The sequence below is a fragment of the Lepidochelys kempii genome, chromosome 2 (assembly GCF_965140285.1).
Source record: "Lepidochelys kempii isolate rLepKem1 chromosome 2, rLepKem1.hap1, whole genome shotgun sequence".
In the NCBI taxonomy this organism is placed as follows: domain Eukaryota; kingdom Metazoa; phylum Chordata; order Testudines; family Cheloniidae; genus Lepidochelys; species Lepidochelys kempii.
Window position 1 is genome coordinate 215,947,720 of NC_136381.1, and position 27,579 is coordinate 215,975,298.

At 42.2% G+C, this 27,579-nt stretch overlaps 1 protein-coding gene across 2 annotated transcripts in view; it reads left to right on the forward strand.

Annotated features, from left to right (window-relative positions):
* DGKB (diacylglycerol kinase beta) overlaps nt 1–27,579 on the forward strand; it is a 452,380-nt gene that overhangs the window by 96,882 nt on the left and 327,919 nt on the right. For both annotated transcript variants that reach the window (XM_073333808.2, XM_073333809.2), the window contains exons 10-12: nt 18,354–18,471; nt 24,577–24,665; nt 24,747–24,863. In XM_073333808.2, the coding sequence (XP_073189909.1) occupies nt 18,354–18,471; nt 24,577–24,665; nt 24,747–24,863 (324 nt within the window). The remainder of the gene's footprint in view (nt 1–18,353; nt 18,472–24,576; nt 24,666–24,746; nt 24,864–27,579) is intronic.

Sequence of the window (27,579 nt, forward strand, 5' to 3'; positions counted from 1 at the left end):
TGTTACACCTATAATGTGTGTATCCCTTAAAAGAAAACTGAATTGCTAACATAAAAACGATTTAAGATATTAAATCACTAACAATCCTTTAATTAGTCTTTCTTACTGACTATATAGCTGCCCCACTTAAGGGAATAGCCATCTGAAAGTAGTTAAAATGAGACAAGGAACTATATTACATAAATTGCAAGAATTAAAAAATGATCTCTCTGTTTTTTCCCCTTTATTTGCTTTATCCCTTTGTTCTTTTTTTCTTAGTGCCTGATTCTGCAGCTGCACTGCAGGCAAAACTTTCATTGAAATAAATGGGAGTTTTTCCTGTGGAGCAGCTGCAAAATGAAGACCAGTAATTGTATTTGTATGACGCCTCTTGCCAAGGCAATCAGCATGCTGAACAAACAATTATAACACAATGCAATTAAATTTTAATTGCTAATTAATTATCTCTTGTTTTATACAATGCTTTGAAAATCTAAAGCAAGATCTGAATGTTGTGTAGTACAAATATTGTTTTGTAATTTATGTATTAAAAGGCCAGATCTAAGAATATTATATCTGGTTAATCACCAGTTAACCCTTTAGCACTGGCTGAATGCATCCATCAAGCATCATATCTACTAAAACTGTTCCCATTAAACACCAATAGTAATTATTCAATAACATTTGCTTAAATTGCTTCCCTTGGAGATGTTATAGTAAAGTAGCTCTGGTTCTGACTAAATGAAAATTCAGGATGTTTTGAGTGATTAGAAAAAAGGGAGTTAGAATGGAAACCACCATATAGCCTTAATTCTAATGGTTGCTGCTACTACCACAATATGATATTTTGCACCTATTTTATATAGTGCTTTCCATTTCAAAGGATTTCAAAGTGCTTTAAAAACACTAATAAATTAAGCCTGAAAACAGCACCATGAGGTAGCAAAGCATGTTCATCCCTTTCTTACAAATAGGGATTCTGAAGCACAGACAGTTTAAGTGATTTGTCCAAGGTCAAAAGGAAGTCTGTTGCAGGGCTGTTTAAAGAATCCAGATCTCCTGGTGCCTCGGGCAGGTTTAAGCTTCAACTTAAAATGCTGTAGCAGCGCCACTGTATCATTTCAGTGAAGATGCTACTATGCCGATGGGAGAGCTTCTCCCATTGCCATAATTAATTCACCTCTTCAAGGGCAGTAACTCCGTCAATGGGAGAAGCCCTCCTGTCGATGTAGCAATGTCTACACCATGGCTTAGGTCAGGATAACGGCATTACTCGGCTCTGGATTTTTCACACCCCTGAATGAGGTAGTTATATTGTAGACCTGACCCTGGTCTACACTTAGTATTTAGCCACAAGACTTTTCTTACGTTGATTTGATAGTGTATGAAAAGCTATAAGAAATCAAAGGTCGGGAAGGTAGTCATCGGCCATGGGTTCTGTTCTTAGCTCTGCCAGTGATTTTCAGCTTCCTGACCACTAAGATCAGTTAGGATTTGGAGTAGTCTCCAAAGTGGAGTGGTGGAAGTCCCTTACATAAGAGATACTTTAGATGGAACAACACATTGCTAAATTCACAGGTCCAGACAGTGTAGCTTCATCACCTTCAGGATAGCATAAGGTGGACTGTGTCTCTAGAACTTCTTCCTGGCCTTGGCCAAGTTTTCCATCTAGAAGCTCAAGTCTAGGGAGCATTTCTGGGTCTGTAGGGCCATTTTTCTTTCATGCCTCCATTTCCATATCTGAGCAGAGTTCCACTGAGCTATATCCACTGATTCCTGTGAACTTTTCTCAGAGCAGTGAGTGTCATCTGTGGTTCTCTGATTAGTATCCTCCACTTGCACAATGTTGTTAACCATTTAATCCCACTACCAGCCCTACACTTTTGTGTTTCATGTGTCCTGATCATTTGATGCTGCTTGCTTTGTGGCCTCTCGCCTGTGACTGAGGGGTGGGCCATTGCTGTGCCAAGATCAGGGCCTCTATCTTGGGCCCTGACAGTCTCTCATGGAGAGCAAGATTCCCCTGTGGGCGTGCCTCCACTCCAGCCTTGTTCTGCAACCTGCTGGGCAGTTAGTTGGTGATTCCTTCACAGAACAAGAGTACCCTGATACCTACTCTTTCTGCAGTGAGAGTAGGACCCTGTAACACACACACACTTCCTAAGTCCAGGCAGAAGCCCCTATTCTTCTCCTCCAGTACTCCCTTCTGAGTTTCGGGCTGTATTTCTCCCCATCTTCCTCCCCTTCCTCTTCTGACCCATCCAAGACCCCACCGAGATCAGGTACCTCCTCGTTAACCACTTTCTTGTGTTCCCATTTGCCATACATAATTCCATAATAAGGAAGGTCAGTCACAGGGAGATTCTGTGTAATTTTGAGACAATTATCCTTGCCCTCATTTGTTCAGACATCGGGGCAGGATTCCATTGCATGGTGTCCAGTTACTCCTTGGAACTCTGAGTAGAGCAGTGGGCATTGTCTGGAATATTCTGCTTGCTGTCCCATATTAGCACATTTTTTGCATCCCCATGACATCACTTTTGATTTGTCACTCAGTCAGTTTACACCCATTTGTGTTTGGTGCCTTTTCTTTTGTGGGCAGGGGGTTACTGTCAGTTCTCTGGAGGGACCCACAAAAGGAAGGCCAATAGGCTAACAACTTTCACAAACACTAGATTTACTTTCAAAAGCTAAGTTACAAAGTGGGTGAGGAAATATATTTTAATTTAACCAACTTCTGTTGGTGAGACACAAGCTTTTGAGCTACACAGAGTTCTTCTAGCTAGCCTCTCTCACCAACAGAAGTTGATCCAATAATAGATATGACCTTACCCACCTTGTCTATCTAATATCCTGGAGTTGACACAGCTACAGCAACACAGCTGACCCTTCTCTTCTGGCCTTCAAACAACCCCCAGCCTCTCCAAACTCATCATCTGGGGCAAGCTCCCCACAGGCCAGCACACCAACTCAAAGTGGGACCAGACCCTGCCAAATCAGCAGATGCAAACATATCTCCACTGCTACAATGATCAACATCCCTTCACAACACACCTTTCAAGATCCATGGTTCCTATACTTGCCTATCACAACATGTGGTGTACCTCATCCAGGGCACTAAATGCCCCAATAACAACTATGTGGGTGAAACTGGACAACCGCTATGCTCTCTAATGAACTCACAGGAAAATGATAAAAGACAAACAACCCGTCACCTATGGGTGAACACTTTTCACAAAGTGATCACTCTATAACTGACCGATCAGTCCTCATTCTCAAAGGAAATCTGCACAGCACTTTCAAAAGATGAGCTTGGAAGCATAAATGTATAACTCTGCTAGACACTAAAAATCATGGCCTGAATAGAGATACTGGTTTTATGGCTTATTATAGAAGTCTGTAACCCACTAACCAACCCCCCACACTCCAGCTGCTTCCACTCCCACCCATCCTTTTCTCCCTGTGTGATGGGCCACTTCACCCTGAGTGGTCCCTTAAAATAAGTGTTAACTACTTATGCTAAACAATCAGCTGTGTCACTCTAAGTTTCCCATACCTGAAGAAGAACAACTCTGTGTAAGCTCAAGAGCTTGTCTCTCTCACCAACAGAATTTGGTCCAATAAAAGATATTACCTCATGTACTTTCTCTCTCTAATTCTCTGGGACCAACATGTCTACACCACCACTGCATACAAGAGCCAAGGCATTTTGGAGCTGAATATTTTACATTTGCTCTCTTCTTGGTTGCCACTAGATGTCATAATTGCACCACAGCTGCTATTTTGTTGTGGCTCAGAAAGAATCTGCTTTGCTTTTCTATAGTAAGAGAGAAATTCAACAGGAACAAATGCCTTCTAACTAAGGCTAAGATTTTGTCACAGATATTTTTAGTAAAAGTCACGGACAGGTCATGAGCAATAAAGAGAAATTCACGGAAGCTGTGACTTGTCCGTGACTTTTACTAAAAATATCTGTGACAAAATGGGGATAGGCAGGTCCCCACACCACCTGCAGCGGGGCAGCTACACAGCAGCTGAGAGCTGCGGGGCCTCTGCTGCCTGCAGCAGCTAGGGGCTGTGGGGTACCCCAGAAGCTCTGAGGGTCCCCCCACCACCCACAGGGGCCAGGAGCTGTGCAGTACCCCCACCGTCCACAGCTCTGGGGGTCCACAGTGGCCGGGAGCTTGGGGGTTCTCCTGCTGCCTGTGGCAGCCGGAAGCTGCAGGGTACCTCCAAAGCCAGTGGCGGCTTGGAGCTCCCTGGGCTGCCAGAGGTGGCAGGTGGACCCCACATCTCCCTGCCCCCATAGGCGTCAGGGAACCCCAGCAGATTCCAACCTCTGCAGGCTGAAGTCATGGAGGTCGCTGGAAGTCACGGATTCCGTGACTTCCGCGACCTCCATGACTAAATCGTAGCCTTACTTATAACCTATATTTATTTGTATCACAAGTAATCTGACACAAATCACGTTTTTTTTAAATCACCCCTTTTAGTCTTAACCCATTACACCTACACTCATGAAGCAGACACTGAATATCTGTAAAATATAGAATTAATCATCTCAGTGGGGTAAATACTATACAACCCAAGCGTGACAAAGCTACAATTTAATTATAAGGACACTTCCTTGTGAATGAGATTCACTCATATCCCCATACATCTAATGTATTATGCTATTACCACAGAGAATTTAAAAGATGAGTATTTTACCCTTTTTTGGTTAAATGTGAAATCAAGTGCTTTAGTCTGAGTTCATTCTCTTTGTGTGAAATGCCTCCTATTGTGATGTCTAACATGTTATGATCGTCTGTTGTTTGAGCCCTACATATGTAGAACAAAAACCGGATTTGGAACTCTCACAATTCATTACAGTACATCTTGCCAAATTTGTTGTGAATTGTTTGGGGTCCATAGTATTGTGAGTGGTCCTTCTTAGATTGAAATTCAAAAATGCTTGTGGATGATACCCAACAATTTATGATTTTATAAGATTCTGCCCTTTTCTTTAATTAGAACTAAGATAAATTGTGCTTTTTATATCAACATTAAATGTGCAATTCGTGACTGTGAGGTCACAACGATCAGTTGAGTTTTTAAAAGAATGAGGCATAGATGGACTGTGTACCATTTCCATATACAGAACTAAGTTCATTAACTCTCACACATGCAGTGCCCATGAATCTTCTTGTCAGAGGGGTGGGTTCACCCTAAGAGACAATAGGTGCTATTTCTGTCACTGCTATCTCTTAGATTTACCACCAGAGGGAGTAGCTTCAATTCCTTCCTGGAGACTTTACCAGGAACTATTGGGAAAAAATGTATGCACTGTTTCTTGTCAGTGCTGCCCACTTTCACCTGCACTAAGACCTCAGAGCCTTTTGCAAAGGAGTTTGCAGACACATTCCACTATTACAGCCTTGTCCTGGGAAGACTTTCTTTCTTGGGAGCCTTCTGCCAAGGCTTATGGTGGTAGAAATTGTTGTAGAACCAGGAGTAATTCTAGCTTATTCTCTGTGAATAAAATATACAAATTGTATCAACAACTCACTTTTATTTGTACTATGCATTAAAAAGTAGCTGTAGCTTTCCAAGCCATGCGGACAGTAGAGGGCTGCTAGATACTGGCTTTGCACCTATTTAAAAATGGTGGTGTAGTGGTGAATTGTGGTTGTGTCTTTGAGGGAGCAAAGCTCACAGAAGCAAGATTCCCTCCCTCCTGTTCTCCCCAGTCTATTATATACCTGTTTATTTTGCTCTTGAACTGGCAGTCGTTAAAGCCTGTGGCTCCCCTGCATGTCCTGAAGACGGTAGATGGTCTTGGGTCCAGCCTAATATGAGGCTTTCTTCTTCTTTGAGTAGTGTCTCTGTGGGTGCTCCACTTGAGGTGCACATGCACCCCAGGTGCCTTCTATCAGAGATTTTCAGCAGCAGTGCTCATTCGATCCGTTCATGCTCCCTAGCTATTCTCATGCCTCAAATGACAGATGAACTGCCCCTTGATTCCTTCTCGAGTTCCCTGGCTAGTGGAGGACCATTCATAGTGCTCACAGATACCTGCTTATTTGTTACTTTTATAGTTTTGTTTTATTTTATAATTAAGTCTTTAATCTTTTATTTACTTCATATTTTATTTCTTTGGCGGTTAGTTTTTCCATTGATGGAGGTTTTTGCCTCCCACTCCCTTTCTCTACTGTTAGAAGAAAACTGTTTTGTTTTGGCAGCATGCTTAAGTCCCAGGCTTCAAATGTTAGCTCACTTGCCAGGACTCCTTCCCAGTTAGTGACAGCCACTCATGCTCTCTCTGCTGCCTCCAAAATACACAAGTGTCTTCAAAGTGCAAAATCTGCACTAGTTTTAAGAGTTGCTTCAGGAGGGACAGGGCGATTCAACTTTATGACGAAGTCCTCCCTTGGATCTCCTCTTTTCCCCGCTCAGTACAGTGGCTTCCAAGTGACCATAGTGCCTCCTCTGCCTCCGAGAGATCTGCAAGTGGTGTGGGAAAGACGTCCACCAAGATGAGTACTAAATCTCCTCAAGAAGAGAATACCTCTAAGAGATCTGCTGTACGGGAGACCCCAGGCTCCTCAAAGGCTTCCATGGATAGTTCAAGCTGCCTCAGTACTGAGAATGCTAAAATGAAGTCCTCAAGCTTGTCTCAATCACACAGTACCCGACGATCCATACCAAAGCGATCGGTACCATTGAAACATGACTGAACTGGTAAAAACTCCAGGGACTCCATACACTGAAGAAGTTGGTACCTCCAGCTACATTGACTGCATCTTTGGCACCTTGACTGACCATCTAGCAATTGTTGGAACCTCTCACACCTTTGTTGGTACCATAGACCTCATTGTGGGAGCCTAGTAGGCTGCAGACATGGCATCTGGCACTGCAGAAGTTCAGGTTGTACCTCAGTATCCTTTCCTGAACTCATTCAGACCTCTAGTACCTCATCTACTGATGGATCTGCCTGATTCCCCTGTACCCAGGCATATGGAGAGATAAACCATCACTTCTCATCTCCCGGTTCCTCCATTAGACTATGCACATGAGAGTTCTTCAGACTCTGATTTCTATTCAGTGGTCTTATTATTATCTGTGTAGACCACCCTCATCTGAATCTGCTCCTTTGAGGGACACTTCAGAGCTAAGGTGAGCTCAACCTGCTCTGCGCATTGTTACAATCAGTCCTGGATGCCTCCCCCATTCTCTTATGGTCCTCCACAGTGGCCACACTGGGACCCTTGGCTGTTTACTGCCAGCAGTTCTCCAGGGTTCTCAGTGCTGTCAGGGAATCCGAGGGTCAGCACTGTTTGATTCCCTCCATTTCCTCTCAGCAGTCTCCACTGCAGAAGGTGATTGTGAGGAACAAGAATGGAGAGCTGATGAAGAAGCTATGCCAAGGATGAATATTTCATCATCCCCGAATGAAGCTGTTATGCCACCTCCATATACAGTAGATGATTTAAACAATTTCAGGTTTTGATCAAAAGAGTGGTAGACACTCTTCAGATCCCATTAACAGATATCCTAGAGACTCAGCACAAATTGCTGGACATTCTTCACACATCACCTTCAGCAAAGGTAGCCATTCCTGTAAATGAAGTATTGTTAGAACCTGACAAGACAATTTGGCAGACCCCTGACACTGCCCTCCGAACAGCTAAGAGGGGAGACAAAAAGTACTATGTTCCAGCTAGCGGTTCAGAATTTTTATTTTCCCGGTCTACCTTTAGCTTCTTAGTTGTGGATGCAGTAAATGAACTCAAAAGGCAAAAACATTCAAAGATTACCCCATATGATAATGACCAAAGCACTTTCTCCATGGTTTCAACAGTTACTTGTCTGCCACCCTGCAATTCAGAATTGCTAATCACCAGGCAATTCTATTAAAGTATTACCAAATTATCTATTCCAAATTTTATTCCTTTATTGAACTTCTCCCAGACGAGTACAGGGAATGATGTAGAGGTACAGCTTCTTGCAAGGACAACTTTTCAAGCTTTTCTCAATGCTGTTGACACAGCAGCCTGCTCCATCTCCACAGCTGTAGTCACGCGCTGAGCCTTATGGCTGTAATCTTCAGGATTTCCACATAAAGTTCAGAACACTATAAAGGACCTCCCCTTAGTGGTCTTAAATTATTTGGCAAATCCACTGATGACTCCCTACATTCTCGGAATGACTCTAGGGTGACTCTTCACTCACTGGACATATATACACCTGCAAATAAGAGGAGATTTAACTGGTCTCAGAAAGCTCGGAGATCTCTCCCAGCCCAGTTTCCCACCTACAATATGGTGCCAGAAACCCAGAATCAAAAGGAGAAAGTTCTCAACCACTGCACCTGGATCGATGCAGCAGCCATCATCTGCAAAGTATTGATTTTGATACCTTGGTTGATGGCCACGAACACCACTGCAATCCAGATCCAGTGCTGTACCACTCTGCCCTCACCTACCTTTTGGGGATTGTCTCTCCCATTTCCACAGCTCATGGGAGCATATGACCTCCAACAGATGGAGTTTGGAGGTCAAATCTTGGAGATTATAACATCAGGCTACTCCATCCATTTTCACTGCATCCATTCCTCCCACCCTCCTTCCCCATCCTTTTTCAGAGGCCATCTCAAGAGGCAAGAGGTTCTGTCCCTCCTCTGCTTAGAAGCCTTGGAAGCAGTTTCCACTCAATACTTTCTGGTTTCCAAAAACAAGGGCCAATTAAAGATCTCAGGATGCTGAATACCTTTATCAAGGTACAGAAATTCAAGATGGTAATACTTACAGCTGGTATTCCATCCCTGGATCTGGGAGACTATTTCATGACCATCAACGTTCAAGACATGTACTTTCTTGTTGTGGTAAATCCCTCTCACAAGATATTCCTATGCTTTTTCATAGGTCATGACCCTCTATCAGTATTGAGTCCTCCCTGTTGGACACTCTGTCACACTCAATGTGTTTACAAAAGTGAGGTGGCACAGTATGTACTACATAAATTGAAAAGATCCTCTTCCCTCTGTTCATAAACTCTCAGGGATGGAACTAATACAGAGCCCAGTGAATCCTTATCTTAGCAGTTGGTTTGTCTGGCCTCCAACACTATACCCAAAGATCTCAGCAGACAGTTCACCCAAGATCAGGCGTGGGAACTTGACAGTTCCATCTCAGGCAGATATTCCTTACCTGGGGTTTTCTGAACATAGACCTTTTCGCTGTTGCTGTCAACCAGAAATGTGTGAAATTCTGCTTGAGGGGACGTCTTGGTCACCGTCCCCTTTGGGACACATTCCTCCTTTCTTGGTGAAGAAGTGTCCTCTATAACTTTCCTCCAATGCCTCAAGTCCTCAGGGTTCTAAAAAAAATTAGAGTGGACAAAGCCACTGTAATCTTGATCTCACTAACCTGGCTGAGACAGATGTGGTTTTTCCACCTATTCTGTCTCTTCTCCTAGCCAGCTATCTCCCAATGATGCCTATTCTTCCCACTAAGGATTTGGGGAATGTTTGTCACCCCAGTCCACTCTGACTCAGAGGACGGTATTTCCTGTTCCAGAGAGGTTCAAGACGTCCAGTTGAACAATAGAAAGACATCCACCAGAAAAACATACCTTTGGGAATGGAAAAGATTTTACCACTGGTACACTCACCATCACCTATTTCCTGTTGACGTGACTCTCTTGGAGATTCTAAGAATAACTTTTCACTCTAAAGCAAAGAGATCTCTTTTGAGTTCCATTAAAGTTTACCTAGGAGCCATCACAGTATTTCATTCTGCTGTGGAAGGTTTCTTGGTATTTGTTCACCTTGTAACTTCCAGATTCATCAAAGTGTTATCCAACCTATTCCTGAATGTCAAAGAGCCCACTCTGAACTCTAGGGTACAGATGTGGGGACCTGCATGAAAACCTCCTAAGCTTACTTTCACCAGCTTAGGTTAAAACTTCCCCAAGGTACAAATTAATTTTATCCTTTGTCCCTGGATCTCCACTGCCACCACCAAACTCTAACTGGGTTTACTGGGAAACGTAGTTTGGACACTTCTTTCCACCCGAAATCCTCCCAACCCTTGCACCCCACTTCTTGGGAAAGGTTTGGTAAAAATCCTCACCAATTTGCATAGGTGACCACAGACCCAAACCCTTGGATCTGAGAACAATGAAAAAGCATTCAGTTTTCTTACAAGAAGACTTTTAATTGAAGTAAAGAAATCCCCTCTGTAAAATCAGGATGGTAGATACCTTACAGGGTAATCAGATTCAAAACATAGAGAATCCCTCTAGGCAAAACCTTAAGTTACAAAAAAGACACACAGACAGGAATAGTCATTCTCTTCAGCACAGTTCCTTTCTCAGCCATTTAAAGAAATCATAATCTAACACATACCTAGCTAGATTACTTAATAAAAGTTCTAAGACTCCATTCCTGTTCTATCCCCGGCAAAAGCAGCATACCGACAGACACAGACCCTTTGTTTCTCTCCCTCCTCCCAGCTTTTGAAAGTATCTTGTCTCCTCATTGGTCATTTTGGTCAGGTGCCAGTGAGGTTACCTTTAGCTTCTTAACCCTTTACAGGTGAGAGGATTTTTCCTCTGGCCAGGAGGGATTTTAAAGGTGTTTACCCTTCCCTTTATATTTGACACCCCTGCTCAAAGCAGGACTGATCCCAAATTAAATCATCCCAGCCAGGGCTTTGTCAAGCCTGACCTTAAAAACTTCTAAGGAAAGAGATTCCACCACCTCCCTAGGTAATGCATTCCAGTGTTTCACCACCCTCCTAGTGAAAAAGTTTTTCCTAATATCCAACCTAAATCTCCCCCACTGCAACTTGAGACCGTTACTCCTTGTCCTGTCATCCACTACCACTGAGAATAGTCGAGATCCATCCTCTTTGGAACCACCTTTCAGGTAGTTGAAAGCAGCTATCAAACTCCCCTCATTCTTCTCTTCTGTAGACTAAACAATCCCAGTTCCCTCAGCCTCTCCTCATAAGTCATGTGTTCCAGTCCCCTAATCATTTTTGTTGCCCTCCGCTGGACTCTCTCCAATTTTTCCACATCCTTCTTGTAGTGTGGGGCCCAATACTGGACACAGTACTCCAGATGAGGCCTCACCAATGTCGAATAGAGGGGAACGATCACGTCCCTCGATCTGCTGGCAGTGCCTCTACTTATACATCCCAAAATGCCATTGGCCTTCTTGGCTACAAGGGCACACTGTTGACTCATATCCAGCTTCTCGTCCACCCAACCCCTAGGTCCTTTTCTGCAGAACTGTTGCCTAGCCATTCGGTCCCTAGTCTGTAGTGGTGCATGGGATTCTTCCGTCCTAAGTGCAGGACTCTGCACTTGTCCTTGTTGAACCTCATCAGATTTCTTTTGGCCCAATCCTCTAATTTGTTTAGGGCCCTCTGTATCCTATCCCTACCCTCCAGCATATCTACCTCTCCTCCCAGTTTAGTGTCATCTGCAAACTTGCTGAGGGTGCAATCCACATCATCCTCCAGATCATTTATGAAGATATTGAACAAAACCGGCCTGAGGCCTTGGGGCATTTCACTTGATACCGCTTGATACATGGAGCCATTGATCACTACCCGTTGAGCCCGACAGTCTAGCCAACTTTCTGTCCACCTTATAGTCCATTCATCCAGCCCATACTTCTTTAACTTGCTGGCCATAATACTGTGGGAGACCGTGTCAAAAGCTTTGCTAAATATCAGGGTTGCTAAAGTAAAGGAACAACATGTCCACTGCTTTCCCCTCATCTACAGATCCAGTTATCTTGTCATAGAAGGCAATTAGATTAGTCAGGCATGACTTGCCCTTGGTGAATCCATGCTGACTGTTCCTGATCACTTTCCCCTCCTCTAATTGGAATTGATTCCTTGAGGACCTGCTCCATGATTTTTCCAGGGACTGAGGTGAGGCTGACTGGCCTGTAGTTCCCCAGATCCTCCTCCTTCCCTTTTTTAAAGATGGGCACTACGTTAGCCTTTTTCCAGTTGACCGGGACTTCCCCCAATCACCATGAGTTTTCAGAGATAATGGCCAATGGCTCTGCAATCAAATCCCCATGGGTTGGTAGAGAAGGAACTGAGGGCAGTTCATCTATCGCAGTCCTATATATTTTTGATAAGGGGCATGAGGATAGTGAGGGTGCATGCACAGGCTGAACAAGCACTGCTGCTGAAAATCTCCAATTGAAGATGCCTGGGGCACATGCACACCACAAGCAGAGCACCCATAGTATACCCATCTCAAAGAACTGCACAAGGTGGGTCATCTCTGCTTTCTTTTTCTCGTTATTAGTTGGGAGTAGGAAATGGGCACCTCTCCCACCCATCTCCTTGGCAGGGGATGTTGATCTTGCCCTAACTGTAGCAGAATGACAAGGGGAGCCTCCCAGTTGTTGAAAAGTCCGGGGGTGGGGAGAGGCCTTCCCCGGAACATAAGCGTGTGTGTGTGTTAAAAAGAGGAGTTCCTTGGCATGGTAGACCCTTTCCTCCTAACCTTTGGCTGACAGGCACAGAGAGGTTTGTCATGAAAAGCTCTGTCTTTAGGCTGTGTAGGTCATTTAAAAAATAAACAGAAAACCACACACTACCAAACAAACAACTGCAGGCAGCTAGGGAATAACCTGCCTACTATGTCCCTTCACATCATTTCTCTGTCTAGTTGCCAAAGAATTTGTACATAGGAAAGATAATAGGCACAACATAATGCCTATTCTGGCACTATGTTGTTGTTACCTAGGAGGAAATACTCCCTCAGAATCATAAATAGCCTTTACTGCTGCATAGTGGGAGAGGTCCTACATAACAACATAAGAATGGCCATACTAGGTCAGACCAAAGGTCCATCTAGCCCAGCATCCTGTCTTCTGACAGTGGCCAATGCCAGGTGCCCCAGAGGCATGAACAGAACAGGCAATCAGCAAGTTATCCATCCCGTTGCCCTTTCCCAGCTTCTGGCAAAATGAGGCTAGGGACGTAGCTCAGTGGTTTGAACATTGGCCTGCTAAACCCAGCGTTGTGAGTTCAGTCCTTGAGGGCACCATTTAGGGATCGGGGCAAAAATTGGGGATTGGTCCTGCTTTGAGTAGGGGGTTGGACTAGATGACCTGCTGAGGTCCCTTCCAACCCTGATATTCTATGACACCCTCCTTGCACATCCTGGCTAATAGCCATTGATGGACCTATCCTCCATGAATTTATCTAGTTCTTTTTCAAACCCGTTTTTAGTCTTGGCCTTCACAACATCCTCTGGCAAAGAGTTCTACAGGTTGCCTGTGCGTTGTGTGAAGAAATACTTCCTTTTGTTTATTTTAAACCTGCTGCCTATTAATTTCATTTGGTTCTTGTGTTATGAGAAGGAATAAATAACTCTTTCTTATTTACTTTCTCCACACCAGTCATGATTTTATAGACCTCTATCATACTCCCTCCCCCCTTAGTTGTCTCTTTTCCAAGCTGAAAAGTCCCTATCTTACTAATCTCTCCTCATACGGAAGTGTTCCTAATAACTTTTGTTGCCCTTTTCTGAACTTTTCCAATTCCAATATATCTTTTTTGAGATGGGGCAACCACATCTATACTCAGTATTCAAGATGTGGGCGTACCATGGATTTATATAGAGGCAATATGATATTTTCTGTTTTATTATCTATCACTATTCCCAACATTCTGTTCTCTCTTTTGACTGCTACTGCACATTGAGTGGATGTTTTCAGAGAACTATCCACAATGACGCCAAGATCTCTCTTGAGTGGTAACAGCTAATTTAGACCCCATCATTTTATATGGATAGTTGGGATTGTGTTCTCCAGTGTGCATTACTTTGCATTTATCAACAGTGAATTTTATCTGCCATTTTGTTGCCCAGTCGCCCAGTTTTGTGAGATCCCTTTGTAGCTCTTCTCAGTCTGCTTTGGACTTAACTATCTTGAATAGTTTTTTATCATCTGCAGATTTTGCCACTTCACTGTTTACCCCTTTTTCCAGATCATTTATGAATATGTCAAATGGTATTGGTCCCAGTATAGACCCTTGGGGGACACCACTATTTGCCTCTCTCCATTCTAAACTCTGAACATTTATTCCTACCCTTAGTTGCCTATCTTTTAACCAGTTACCAATCCATGAGAGGACCTTCCCTCTTGTCCCATCACAGCTTACTTTGCTTAAGAGCCTTTGATGAGAGACCTTGTCAAAGGCTTTCTGAAAAATCTAAGTACACTGTATCCATTGGATTGCCCTTGTCCACATGCCTGTTGACCCCCTCAAAGAATTCTAGTAGATGGGTGAGGCATGATTTCCCTTTACAAAAACCATGTTGACTCTTCCCAGACAAATTATGTTCATCTATGTGTCTGACAATTCCGAGGCGTCTGTGCCAGCAGACAAAGAGGCAGCTCTTCCCCCTGAATAGAGCCTATAAATTCAGTTTATAAACTGTAACCTTGTGTCTGGGTTCCTAATCAAAATCACAATTACATTTATTAATAAATATCTGAAAAACTAAAATAAATGAGCATTAATATTGAACTAGTCTAGGGTGGTATAGCTAGTGATTGTGTGCAACTTTTTCATTTTTAAGGTTGGCTGTTCCTTCGTTTGTTGCTTATTTATGGTCCAATTCTTCTGCCTTAAAATCAGTGACAAAGCTCCGATTGACTTCTGTGAAAGTAGGATCAGGACCATAGTCAGTCATGAGACTTGGTGTGAGTGAAAAAATGTTACTGTTACCGTTGTGTGCTAACGTCTGTGTATGCCATATGGAGGATTCATTTTAAGTGTAGTATAATGAACTGAGGACGAGATTTGTATTGAAGCTGCCCTGGTTTGAGATCTTCTAAATGACTATTTGTTGTTAAATTCTGTTTCAGGATATGGAAGTAAAATGACTGAGTGACACTCAATGCACTATGTGTCAGTAATGTGGATTTTATTTATATTTAAAGTCTTACACTGAGGGGGTTTGTTTCACGTTGTGTGGGCTTTTCTCCCCCTCCCCCTCCCCCTCAGGCAGTGTTTTAAAAAGTTATGTACATGCATGATCATCTGCAGTACTTTATTGCTGATTTTTGGCAGTGCACAAGAGCAAAAATTTAATTTGCTATTTTCTAAAAGTGCATTGTGTTTATGTAATGGATTTCTGCATCAGTTGCAGCCTGTAACACAGTTAAGTGTTTTAATTGGCAGAACACCCACATCAAGACTTGTTTGTTTTTCTGATAAGGAAAATGCCAGCTAAGTTAGTCCATATGTTCTCTTCAAATAAGAAGAGGCACATTCACATGGAATGGCCAGTCTTAAAACTGAAAAAAGTAAAATGAAACTAACGTGAAACAAAAAGTGTATTTATTTGTTATAATTTATTTTATGTGAACTTTAATACAGAGTAAATAGTTTTCTTTTTGAGAAAAAAAGATCAGTTTGGATTTTAGGTTCTTTTTAGCTTAATACTGTACATCAGGGGTAGGCAATCTATGGCACGCATGCCAAAGGCAGCACGTGAGCTGATTTTCAGTGGCACTCACACTGCCCGGGTCCTGGCCACCGGTCGGGGGACTCTGCATTTTAATTTAATTTTAAATGAAGCTTCTTAAACATTTAAAAAACCTTATTTACTTTACATACAACGATAGCTTAGTGATATATTGTAGACTTATAGAAAGAGACCTTCTAAAAACGTTAAAATATATTACTGGCACGCGAAACCTTAAAACATAGTGAATAAATGAAGACTCGGCACACCACTTCTGAAAGGTTACCGGCCCCTGCTGTACATATTGACCACATTAATATGTTTTAGAATTAAAGTGTTTAAAGTTTGTAATTATTTATCTCAAAAAACATTTACATAATCTTTATTTTACAGTGCCTAGTCACTCTGTTAGAAGACTTGCAATGTATTTAGTACAATAAAATTTAACACTATTAAAAAAAAATATATGTTGAGTGGGGTATTCAGATAAGGGTTAACATTATGGAGCTGTGTCTAACAAAACATGCAGTATACAGCTGCCAGTCCTGAAGAAGCTCAACAGGACTCTGGGGCTCCACAGCTGCAGAATCTATTTCTGATTCTTCAGGGAATATTGGAAAACGTCCATACTCTTTGTCAGCCTTAAAGTCCCATATTAAGCATCTTTCTTGCTCCCTCTACAGAAAGGAAGCCCTGACAGTGCCCAGCTGTCAAAGATGGCATTTGAGCTCCTGATGATGATATTAGGGGAGCACCACACAGAGTCTGATCCTGAAGTGTCCAGACAGGCAAAAATATTCCCACTGATTTCTACTTCTGTTGACTTTAGTTGATGTAGGTATTTTGTAGAAATCATTGAAAGTTGTGTTCTTCGTAGGGTTTGGCTTTGGACCAGATACAGAAATTCTTATTTCATTGATGTATCGCTCTTTATTACAAAGCCATTGTTATCTTCATGATGTTGAGTAAATCCTCAGGGACTTTGACTCATCAGTGAGAAATAACTTGAGTTTAAAGAATAGAACAATACTATGTTTTTTCAGAATTTAACTAGTAAAGTTAGACTCTAATAAGTAAATTCTAATAGAGCTACATGACATTTGAGTTGCATTATGTTCTTTGAATTATGCTGACAGTACTATGACTAAGGCCTCACACAGCACATTCAAAATCAGGGCTGTTATATGTGAGACCCATTCTTGTGGTCTTTGATATCATAAATCAATTACTGGGTAAGAACCAGCCATGTGTATAGCTATTTTTTTTTCATGTCTGACAAATATATTGAGGATGATCTTCATTTACTTTACTTTTTCAGAATGCATCTGTATGTGTCAAAACACAACAGAGTGGAAAATGCTTAAGCAGTATTGGCCAAGTTCAGTTGCATCCTGCTACACCAGGTCTGAATTTGGCTCAGTGTGTTGTGGTATATTTTAGTCAGGTATATGGTATTGTTGGGCTACACCTTTTTTGGGTTTGGTTGTAAAGCTAGGATGAAAATTGGAGCAATTCATAAATATTAGGCACAGTTTTGCTTTTTCTTGCACACACACAAGTAAAATTTCTGGGTCACCTGAATATTCATTTGTCCAGACACTGCAGTTTCAATCAGAAATTATGTATTCCTTATATAGTTGTAATCTTGGTTAGAATGCTAGTACTGAATGTCTAATAAAGAAATGGCCAGGACACGCACAGCAATATAGGAACACACACAACACAAAAATCAAAGAACAAAAATTTGAAAAATTCCTGCTGTTTGTATTTAACTGATGGAGATTCACTACTTTTATTATGTTACATACTGTTTTACTTATAAATACAGATTGACATCTAGTGTCCCAAAAAAGAACGTAAGGTAGTTTTAATAAGGCTGTTGGTATATGTCAGGTGAATCTGTTGCTTATTAAAATAAGTTTAATAGTTACTAATTTTAGAAAAATAAAGAAGCCTGCCAACACACCAGCCAAGGAACCTGGGATCTACACAAATAGTTGCAAACTATAATTAGCAATCATGAAAGTAGCACAAAGTAAACATTTTAAAAAAACAGCTACAATATATATAAAAAAAAACCCCAAACCCTCAGTGATAGTGTTTGAGTGTTTTGTAAATGGGAGCTTATGTTGATTAAAACGTAAAGAAATCTTTTAAATATTCATGTTTTCATTCACGTTTTAAAGGCAAGTATAATCGATACTAGGAGATTGTAGGTCTATCCCCATCTAGTGGCTGGTCCACACACAAGACTTATGAGTCTGCTACTGCTTCCAGCTGAAGGATTTAGTCCTTTGGATCAAGTACTAGGGACTCATTCTTTTAGTGATGAAGATCCAGGATATAAATCCCACTGTCGGCCCAATCAAGATCAGTTCTTTGATAGAAGGATGTGGATTCATAGAATGTAGGGCCAGAAGGGACCATTATGATCATTGTCTGACCTCTTGCTTAGCACAGACCATATGATTTCCACAGGGAGTGTATTTTACACCCTGAAGGCCCCTCAAGCAAATCTGTTGAAATGTTAACAATTCTGTAGCTGTTAAGATGGAGCAATATATATTTTAGAACTAACTCCTGTCTAGTTAAATAGTTGCCTTATTACATCTACTGACAGGAATCTATTGCAGTCTTAACTACTGGTGTCTACCTTTCTTCATGGCTTTGGAAATGCATGGGCATCCATGAGCTTCTGGGGAATCTATTAGCACATCAGTTTCCATGTATTTAGAAGGATTATGTTGTGATCTGGTGTGAAGTAATAAATGAAGTAACAGCTTGTCTTTTACGTACTTGAGTCAATCTCCAGTTTTTATTGGCACTTATATGTTTCACTGTGTATGTCATTAAACGGAATCTGTTTCTTTTATGTCCCTGTGCAGAATGTGAAGGATGATGGGCAGCATGTATGGAGACTGAAACACTTTAACAAGCCTGCCTACTGTAATCTTTGCTTGAACATGTTAATAGGAGTAGGCAAGCAGGGTCTCTGCTGTTCCTGTGAGTATATGTATTCCAGTGAGCATTCTCTCGTGCTGCTGCTTGCTAAGTGTTACATTCACAGTAGATCTACTAGATCCTCTGGATCCAGACTCCTGCTGCCACATTGATTATTTTCCCTGTATTTTATACTTGAGTGTTTGAACCAGTTTTAAATTCTTGAAACAGTGAGACTTTCAAAACTCCTTTGAGAAAATATTCTGTATTATAATGACCTCAGTATTAGGGCTTTTCCTCTTATATTTGGCGTAAATATACCTTTGCTTAATTTCTTCCTGTACATCCTGGTTGTGGTGTGACCTGAAATATTTGTTCTCCTTCTTTGGTATTTCTCCCTTTAAATAATTGTAAATAGTTACGTCATTCATATTCTTCCTTAGTCATCAACTAGCCCAGGTACTGTATAGCCATATTTAGTTATTCTAATCTTCCTCATCATTCATTCTGTCTAGCATATTGGGGCCTGATTTTCAAAGTACCAGGTTCCTAGGACTGGCAGTCAATTTACATAGATGCTATGAGTTCCTCTTCAATCATAAATAGGATTGCTAACTTTCTACTCACACAAAACCAAATACACTTGTCGTGCCTCAGGCCCTAACCCCTGCCCTGCCACTTCTCCATGGCCACGTACCCCATTCACTCCATCCCCCCTCCCTCAGTTGCTCACTCTCCCCCACCCTCACTAACATTCACCAGGCTGGGGCAGCGGGTTGGGGTGTGGGAGGGACTGAGGGATCTGGCTGGGGGTGCGGGCTCCGGCTTGGCGCCAGAAATGAAAAGTTCAAGGTGCAGGAAGGGTCTCTGGGCTGTGGCAGGGGGGTTGGAGTGTTGGTTCTGGCTTGGGGCTGGGGATGAGGGGTTTGTGGTGCAGGGAGGTGATGCAGTCTCGGGGATGGGGCAGGGGGTTGGAGTGAGGGAGGGGGGTGTGGGCTCCTTGGTGGGGCCAGGGATGAGAGGTTTGGAGTGCAGAAGGGGGCTCAGGGCTGAAACGGGGTTGGGGTGTGGGCGGGTGCTGGGTGTGGGCTCCAGGAGGGAGTTTGGGTGCAGGGGGCAGGGGGTTGGGGTGAAGGAGCGAGTGCGGGGTCTGGGAAGGAGTTTGGATGCGGGAGGGGGCTCAGGGCTGGGACAGGGGGGTGGGGTGCAGGAGGGGGTGCTGGGTGCAGCTCTGGGAGGACATTTGGATGCAGGAGGGGACTGGGGTGCAGGAAGAGTTTGGGGTGCAGGCTCTGGGAGGGAGTTAGGGTGGGGGGGTCCAACCTAGGGCAGGGAGTTGGGGTTCTGGAGAAGGTTCCGGGTGTGGGCTCCAGCCTGGTGGTGCTTACCTTAGGTGGCTCCCGGTCAGGAGCACAGTGAAGCTGGAGCCTAAGGCAGGCTCCCAGCCCTAGCTTCAGATGGCTCCCAGAAGCAGTGGCATGTCCCTGCAGCCCGCAGGCAGGGGGGCCAGGTAGCTCTATGCACTGCCTCTGTCTGTATGTGCCGCTCCCGCAGCTCGGCGTGGGGGGCATCGTGCAGAGCCCCCTAGGAGCTGGACATGTCAGCCACTTCTGGGAGCCATGTGGAGCCAGGGCAGGCAGAGAGCCTGCCTTAGCCCTGCTGCACCTCCGACCAGACTTTTAACAGCCCGGTCACCGGTGCTGACTGGAGCCGCCAAGGTCCCTTTTTGACCAGGAGTTCCAGTCGAAAACTGGCTGCCTGGCAACCCTAATCATAAGGCTTGATTTATGTCACTCGTCCTCACATTCATACATTTATAGAGCTTAAAGAGAGAAGGGACCATTGGATCATCTACTCTGGCCTCCTTTATATCAAAGGCCATTACATTTCATTGTTATCCCATATTGAGCCCAATAACTTGTGTTTGGCTAACGCACATCTTCCAGAAAGGCACCCTGTCTTGATTCAGAGACATCAAGAGATGGAGAATCTCACTTGCTTTGGTAGTTTGTTCCAGTGGTTAATCACTCACTGTTTAAAACAAAACAAAACAAAAAACAGTGCCTGATTTCCTATTTGAATTTTTAGCTTCCAGGCATTGTTTTTTGTTATAACTTTCTCTACTAGATTAAAGAGTCCTTCAGTAACCAGTATTTTCTCCCTGTGAAGGTACTTATACGCTATAATCAAGTCACCTCTTAGTATTCTTTTTGATAAACAGATTGAGCTCTTTAAGTCTGTCACTGTAAAACATTTTCTCCTTCCCTTGAGTCAAAAGTAGCCCATCAAAGGTATATTGATTTATATCTTTCTGAGCAAGTAGTCCTACTGATGAATTTGTGATTACCAATTGTGAATAAAGGTGGCAGAATCGGACATTTACCTTTTTCAGTGGTGGACACTGTCCCATTTCGGAAATTAATCCTGTATGTATTGGTTTCCACATCAAATAATCAAATACACTGGAGTAAAATAGCCCTCTTCTTTCCAAACATTTTAAACAAATAGCAATCTAGCAACTCCCTTTTCCCAGGGCCTGACTGCTGACTGCTCTGCAGTCCCCTTTTCTGCTCTCAGCTCCTGGGCTTTATACAGGCTCCTCCTGTTCTCATCCAACTGAGCCTCATCTAATTAATACCTGCTCCCTTACTTCTCCTTCAGGTGCATCCAGGGCAGTTAATTGGTCCAACTAGCCACCTTAATCCTTCAGTCCTTGTGTGGGGTGGAGACACCATCACAGGGACAAAGAACTTCTGGCCATTGGGTCCGCCATTGAGGAATGGCATCACTTCCTTGGGGAGGGGAGCGGGCGGGTCCTGTCCAAGTCTGTACAGATCACAAGAATTTGGAACATCAGACAACCTGATGACTCAACGAATTTCAGATTGGCTGGGTTTTTTCCTCTCTTGATTTGACTTTTTATGGTTACTTACTGTCTGGGACTACAAGCAGGAAGGTGGACATCCTGTCCTGCAAGGACGAGTATCATGAAGTGGAGTAGGAAGCTCTCACCACACCATCCTTTGTCTGTGGGGCCATCAATGTCATCTGACAACCACTATCCTAATTCTGCTCCCAGGTGATCCATTTGCAGCCCCAGTCTGTCAGTTTCTAAGAAACACTGCTGTCGCCCCAGTTCAAGCTTCCACCTGCAAGAAGACCTCCTCTATCATAGGGATTGCTTCTTGTTTTCTGGCAGGAATTTCCTCCACCTTTTCGGCACTGAGCCTTTCACCTTGACAGCTGACCACCGGCAGGCAGATGGCCAAACTGAAAGAGTCAAGAAGACCTTGGAGCAATACTGCCACTGTTTTTAGAATTTCCATCAGGATGATTAGCTTCCACTGCTGTGGTTCTCATACAACAATTCAACCTACACTTCACCTCAACAGACCATATTCTTTGTGAATTCTGGTTTTCATCCCCAGTTTCATCCAGACCTACCAGAAGGCTGTGCCATCCCAGCCGCCACAGACCCAGTCCTCCACCTTCAATGACAGGTTTCAGAGTAGCAGCCGTGTTAGTCTGTATTCGCAAAAGAAAAGGAGTACTAGTGGCACCTTAGAGACTAACCAATTTATTTGTCTCTAAGGTGCCACTAGTACTCCTTTTCTTTTCACCTTCAATGAGTATACCAAGAATTCAAAGAGTACTTACTTGCATCTAAAGAGTCTTATAGGCATTATGCCAGCCAAAAGCAACAAGCTGCCTCTAAACTTGCCATGGGGTTAAAGGTTGGACTCTTGTCCCAAACTTGAGAACAGACTTCCTTTCCGCCAAGCTCAATCACCAATACTTGGATTCTTTTCAGATCATTGAACAAATAAACCCAGTGCCCTTTAAAGTTCATAGCACAGAACCCATCAAGATTCACTCTGTCTTTCATGTTTCCTTCTGCAAGCTGTTCGTTAACAACCCCTTCCCTGACTGGGTAGACCCTCCTTCACTCCCCATAATAGTCCAGGGGCAGGAAGAATATGAAATCCAGCAGGTTTTTGATTCCCAATGGGTCAGATGGAAGCTCCAGTATCTGATAGAGTGGAAGAGGTTCTGGGTCAGAGGAGCGATCCTCAGAGCCAGAAAAAATGTTCTCACTCCCAAACTCTTCTGAGAGTTTCACCAAAGATATTCTGACAAGCCAGGGCCGGGATGAGCTGGGGGAGGTAAAGTCAAGAACTCAGCTTGCTCCGGACGCAGTCTCCTGGCAACACAACGAGCATGACTAAGCCCAATAAGCTCTCACTAAGTGACTGTGCTTCCTGGTTGGACAGAAGAGCCAGCACATCATTTAAGCCTTGTAGCAACTGCAGCACATCAGTTTATGCCCAAATAAATCTGTTAGTCTTTAAGGTGCCTCTTGACTCCTCATTATTTTTGTGGATACAGACTAACACGGCTACCCCTTGATACAGTAGCACATCAATTGCTCAATATGTTCTACACCTGTAAGTGGTCACATCTGCTTCCTGTAACTGGCTTTGTGCCAACCCGTGCCTGTTTGCACCTCGGCCCTAGCCTCTATCTTCCTCCGAACCCCCTGGCTCTTGGCTCCAATCACTGGGTTGTCTCCTGACCACAATTCCATTTCTGTTCTGAGTCTTGTCTCCTGACCGTGACTCCAGTTCCACCTTCCAACTCTCTTCTGACGACTAGGCCTGGCTCCTGTTCTGACCACTAGGTCGGACCACCTACGTCCCAGCATATGACAGGTATATTCTGTTCTGTTGTAGATATCAGTAATATGAAAATAGGATTTTCCCTGTCTATAACATAAAACTTCCTTGGAAAAGAAGAGTGCTCCTGTTTGTAAACTTCCTCTTTTGCATTTACCATGACCTTTTCTTTTTGCTACCATATCCTTCTCTTTTCTTTACTTGCTATGTTGCTTGACACTAAATTGGCCATTTTTCAGTAGTGATCATCACTCTGTAGGGAACTTATGGGTTCCTTTCAGTTTCTACAAGTGCGCAAATAGGAAGGGGCCTGAGTTTTCTTACTAAACCACTCCTATACTTCCATATCTTCCTGAATCCCTCCTCCATTCCTTCCACCTAATAAATGATTCCCCTCCCACATATTTTTGAAGCATTGCTATAGATTGCACTTTTTTTTTTTGGTTTAAAATTGTGTAGGGAGGGGAAAAAACAACAGCTAGAGAACTGCAGGGGGCCCTACCATCCCTCCATGGCACAATCAACAATGTTACTCCCTGCAGTTTGTCTGATTAATGGCTGCACCTCCCACTGGGTCTGTGTAATAGGTGCAAGCAAGGTGTTTAGAAGTCCTTTGTGCTTAATTGCTGTCAAGGCCAAAAGCATGAGACTTGTCTAATGCAGGCAGACATTCATCTTTAGGTTTAAATAGTTGAATCTGTTCAATGCTGTCATTATAAGCACTAGCATTATTTCCGCATCAACGCACAGGGATGCACTAATGGTAACTATTCAATCATCACAGAAATATGAGCGTAGAGTTTTATAATTGAAGTCAGGGGAGCTTTGCATCATAAACTGGCACTTTTATATTCCCCCATTATAGTTAGTGTGATCTTTATAGACAAGGTTTGTCAATAAAGACAAGTATGTAAAACTGATGGTAGTGGATTTAGAAAAGGAAGCTTCTCTGTATAGGAGTAGCATTATGGCAAGCAAGAGTTGAACTTTGGATGATTACATGAAATGCATGACAACAATAGCTATCTGGAAATGAACTAATCAACCATTTAAGATTTATAAATCAATAGAGAGAATAACATAAACTCATTGGCTTTTATTTTCATAAAAAGCTGCTCTCTTGCCTATAGTTTGTAAAATATAGATTTCTTCCTACTAGCAAATGACACCAAACCATTTGGCAGTCATCAATTTGTCTTTAATATTATTGTCATTTGGGAATTATTGTGAAAAATTTTAGTGAGGACTTATTTAATTAAGCATTTCCTGCTGTGCCATGATAGAGCATTCTTGGATTTTTCACTTGCATAATATTTCCTGTACTAATTGGTCTTTTGTATTGCATGGAAAAAAACAGCCTACTTTGAGTTTTTATTGACTGATTGGATTGATTAAATAGTAGTAGATATGAAACCTAGTTCTACTGATGTCATTTTTTCATAGAAATGTAGTCAGCAACAGCATTAACTCAGTCTTAACATGCTTCTCTTTTCAGTTTGCAAGTACACAGTCCATGAACGCTGCGTTTCAAGAGCCCCTGCCTCTTGTATCAAAACATATGTGAAATCCAAAAAGAACACTGATGTAAGCCTGTGGTAGCCTTTACTTTGGCATGTAGCTGTTAAAGCTGGCAATCCTACTTACGCCTGTACTTTTCTTTCATAGGTAATGCACCACTACTGGGTAGAAGGAAACTGTCCGACAAAATGTGATAAGTGTCACAAAAATATAAAATGTTACCAAGGCCTGACTGGACTTCATTGTGTTTGGTGTCAGATCACAGTGAGTACCTACAGTGAAAACATTAGCACTGATAAGGTAGGTTGAAAACACTGCAGCTTCCTTTTACAGACACCTAATGCAAAAGGTCTGTTTCAATTTTACCATCAATTATGGTCAGTGTGCACATGAGATTGACACGTTCAGAATACTTATGAGCGTCTTTAGATGTATAGCCTAAACACACTGAAAGATATTATCTCCTCTGTGCCAATATGTGAATCCGTTAAACTTAATGAGAGCTGTACACACATTTCTGCAGAAGAATAGAATTCATTATAGTGCTTCCGTATGTATTTTATAGAAAGATCATAAGTGTTTTTCATTGTGGATAAAAGTAAAAGGCAAGGTCTCTGTGAAGTTAGGGCAAAATCATACCCTATGTTGCACTGTGGAATAGAGGTAATTAATTGCATCTTGGCCCCTGAATAAACAGCAGAGCAGAATGTTTTCATAGCACATGAGATTAGTAAAAATAAAGGGCCAGGAAATCCATGCACCAAATCCAGTCTTCCTCTAGCTAATGTGTATTCAGCAGCAACTGTATGAACATTCACGGAACACTGATTTTGTTGGTGGGATCTTTATGATAGAAGAAACAACATCCAGCATCTCTACTCCCAGTCACTGTGCTTCCAGGATTTGAATCTAAATGTGGAGAAAGTCAGTACTGTATTTATTTTTTTAATTCTGAAAGATTAAACATTTGTTCAGTCTTCTAAAGAATATCGTGAGACAATCACTTGTGAATGTGTGGGTAATTTAAGATACAGTTTTTTAAACATAGGACTAGTACAGACTTTGAATCATCATAGAAGAAAATAGGTCCAAATTATTTTCTATTATATATGTTTGGACTACAGATCTAGCAATATTTCAGGGAGGAAAAATATATAGCCCAGATTGCCATCATGATTCGGGTAGTTTGGTTTGAGAGTAAAACACCTAAGCCAAATTTTTCAGTGTGGGTAAGTAACTAAAGTCGGGCCATTATAATCTCATTTAGGTGTCTAAATAAGAGTGGTATGATATTTTCAGAAGTGATGAACATCTAAAACTCCCACTGAAGTGAAAGTAAGCTGCAAATGCCCTGCACCTCTGAAAATCATACTCTTATTAATTAGGTACTTAAATATAGACTTGGGGTCAGATTTTAAAAGGTATTTAGTCACTTAGGAGGATTTTCAAAAGCTCCTCGGTGCCTCGGTCCTATTGCAGTTAAGAGCTTAGGTGCTTTTGAAAATCCCTCAGGCGCCTAGATGCATCTTTAGATGCCTAAATGCATTTTAAAATGTGACTTTTGGATCCTTAAATTTAGATCTCCAAATTTGAAAATGTTAGCCCTGGAGTTTCCAGATCTGTCAACCATGATTCTCTTTATCTGCCAATATTTTAAGGATTTATATGTGTTTTTCTGAAAATAATGTGGTCTGTTTTCAAATTCAGTGTACTCATCTTTTCAATTTTCTTCTAGGATTTCAGGTGTAAATTAGAGATGGTCCATTAGTAAAACACCTACTAGTTTTACCAACCTTTAAAAATATTTCTGCTTCATTTTTATACCACTTCTCGTGTAATATTCATTTTCCTTGTAATTCCAGTTCAGAGCCCTTTTTAACCCTTTCTCCTTCCAAAACTATCACTGTAGGTATAAAAACTTGCTGAAATGCCTTAAAGCTACCAGCTTAAAACCAAAGCAAAACCCAGATATTTGTAACAAACACACAAATGACTTTTGAATGGCCATATTGAAGATATTAAAACTATCACCACTCTTTGCAATCCTATCTTTTCACCTGCTTATATACAGTATTCCTGCTGCTTGTTGCTGATATATTTAGTTGCCGTGTGAGCAGTTGTCAGATTCAGAATTGCCTTGTAAAACCTACCTTGCATCTATTTAAAATGTGTGCCTTTTTTATAAATAAATAAACAGAAACATACAGAGAAAAAGAATTTGGCAATATGTAATAATGCTCTTTAATAAGCACTGCATTTTAGCAAGCCAATGCTGCTGTATGTTTTGTATTGCAACTCAGTTAGCTACACTGAATCTCTCTCTTTTGGCCCAATTCTCAGCAGGCAATAGGTTTAAAAAGTGACTTGAATCACGTCTCTTGCTTTTATAGCAAAACATCCATGGAGAGGCAGGAGTTCCTATCCCTGTTCTAGAAGCTGAGTGATTAATTCAATGTATTTTTTTTCTTGACCTTTTAAAAGTGATGGGGCCATGGTCCCCTGACACCTCCTCCCCCCACCCCCGGCCCCATTCCGGCATCCTTGGCCTGGGAGGAAGAATACGGTTCTCTGTCTCTGCATGGATCTCCAGATTTCATTTCAGCTTCTGGGGTTTCTCTGCAGTTAGAGGTCCATATCCCCTCCAAGTGGCAGCAAACTCTTCCCCAGAGAGGTTGCTGGCTCAGAAATTTCATGCCATTCACTTTGGAGTTTTCTAAGCAAATTTTCCCCTCTTGTGGAAGGGGATGGAGATACAATATGTCTTTTACTGTTTTGTAATATTGATTGTTATAGGGCTTTTTTTTTCTTTTCTTTTTATTTTTGGAGGTAGCAAGAGTAAAGATGTGTGGATTAATTCTTACAAGATAAGAACCATTTTAGACATCAGCTCTACCTCCAGACCAAATCACAAACTTTTCAGAGTTTCAGTATGAGTTTGACTAATAAGACCTGCTTCCCTGGGCTACTGGTTCGCTCTTTG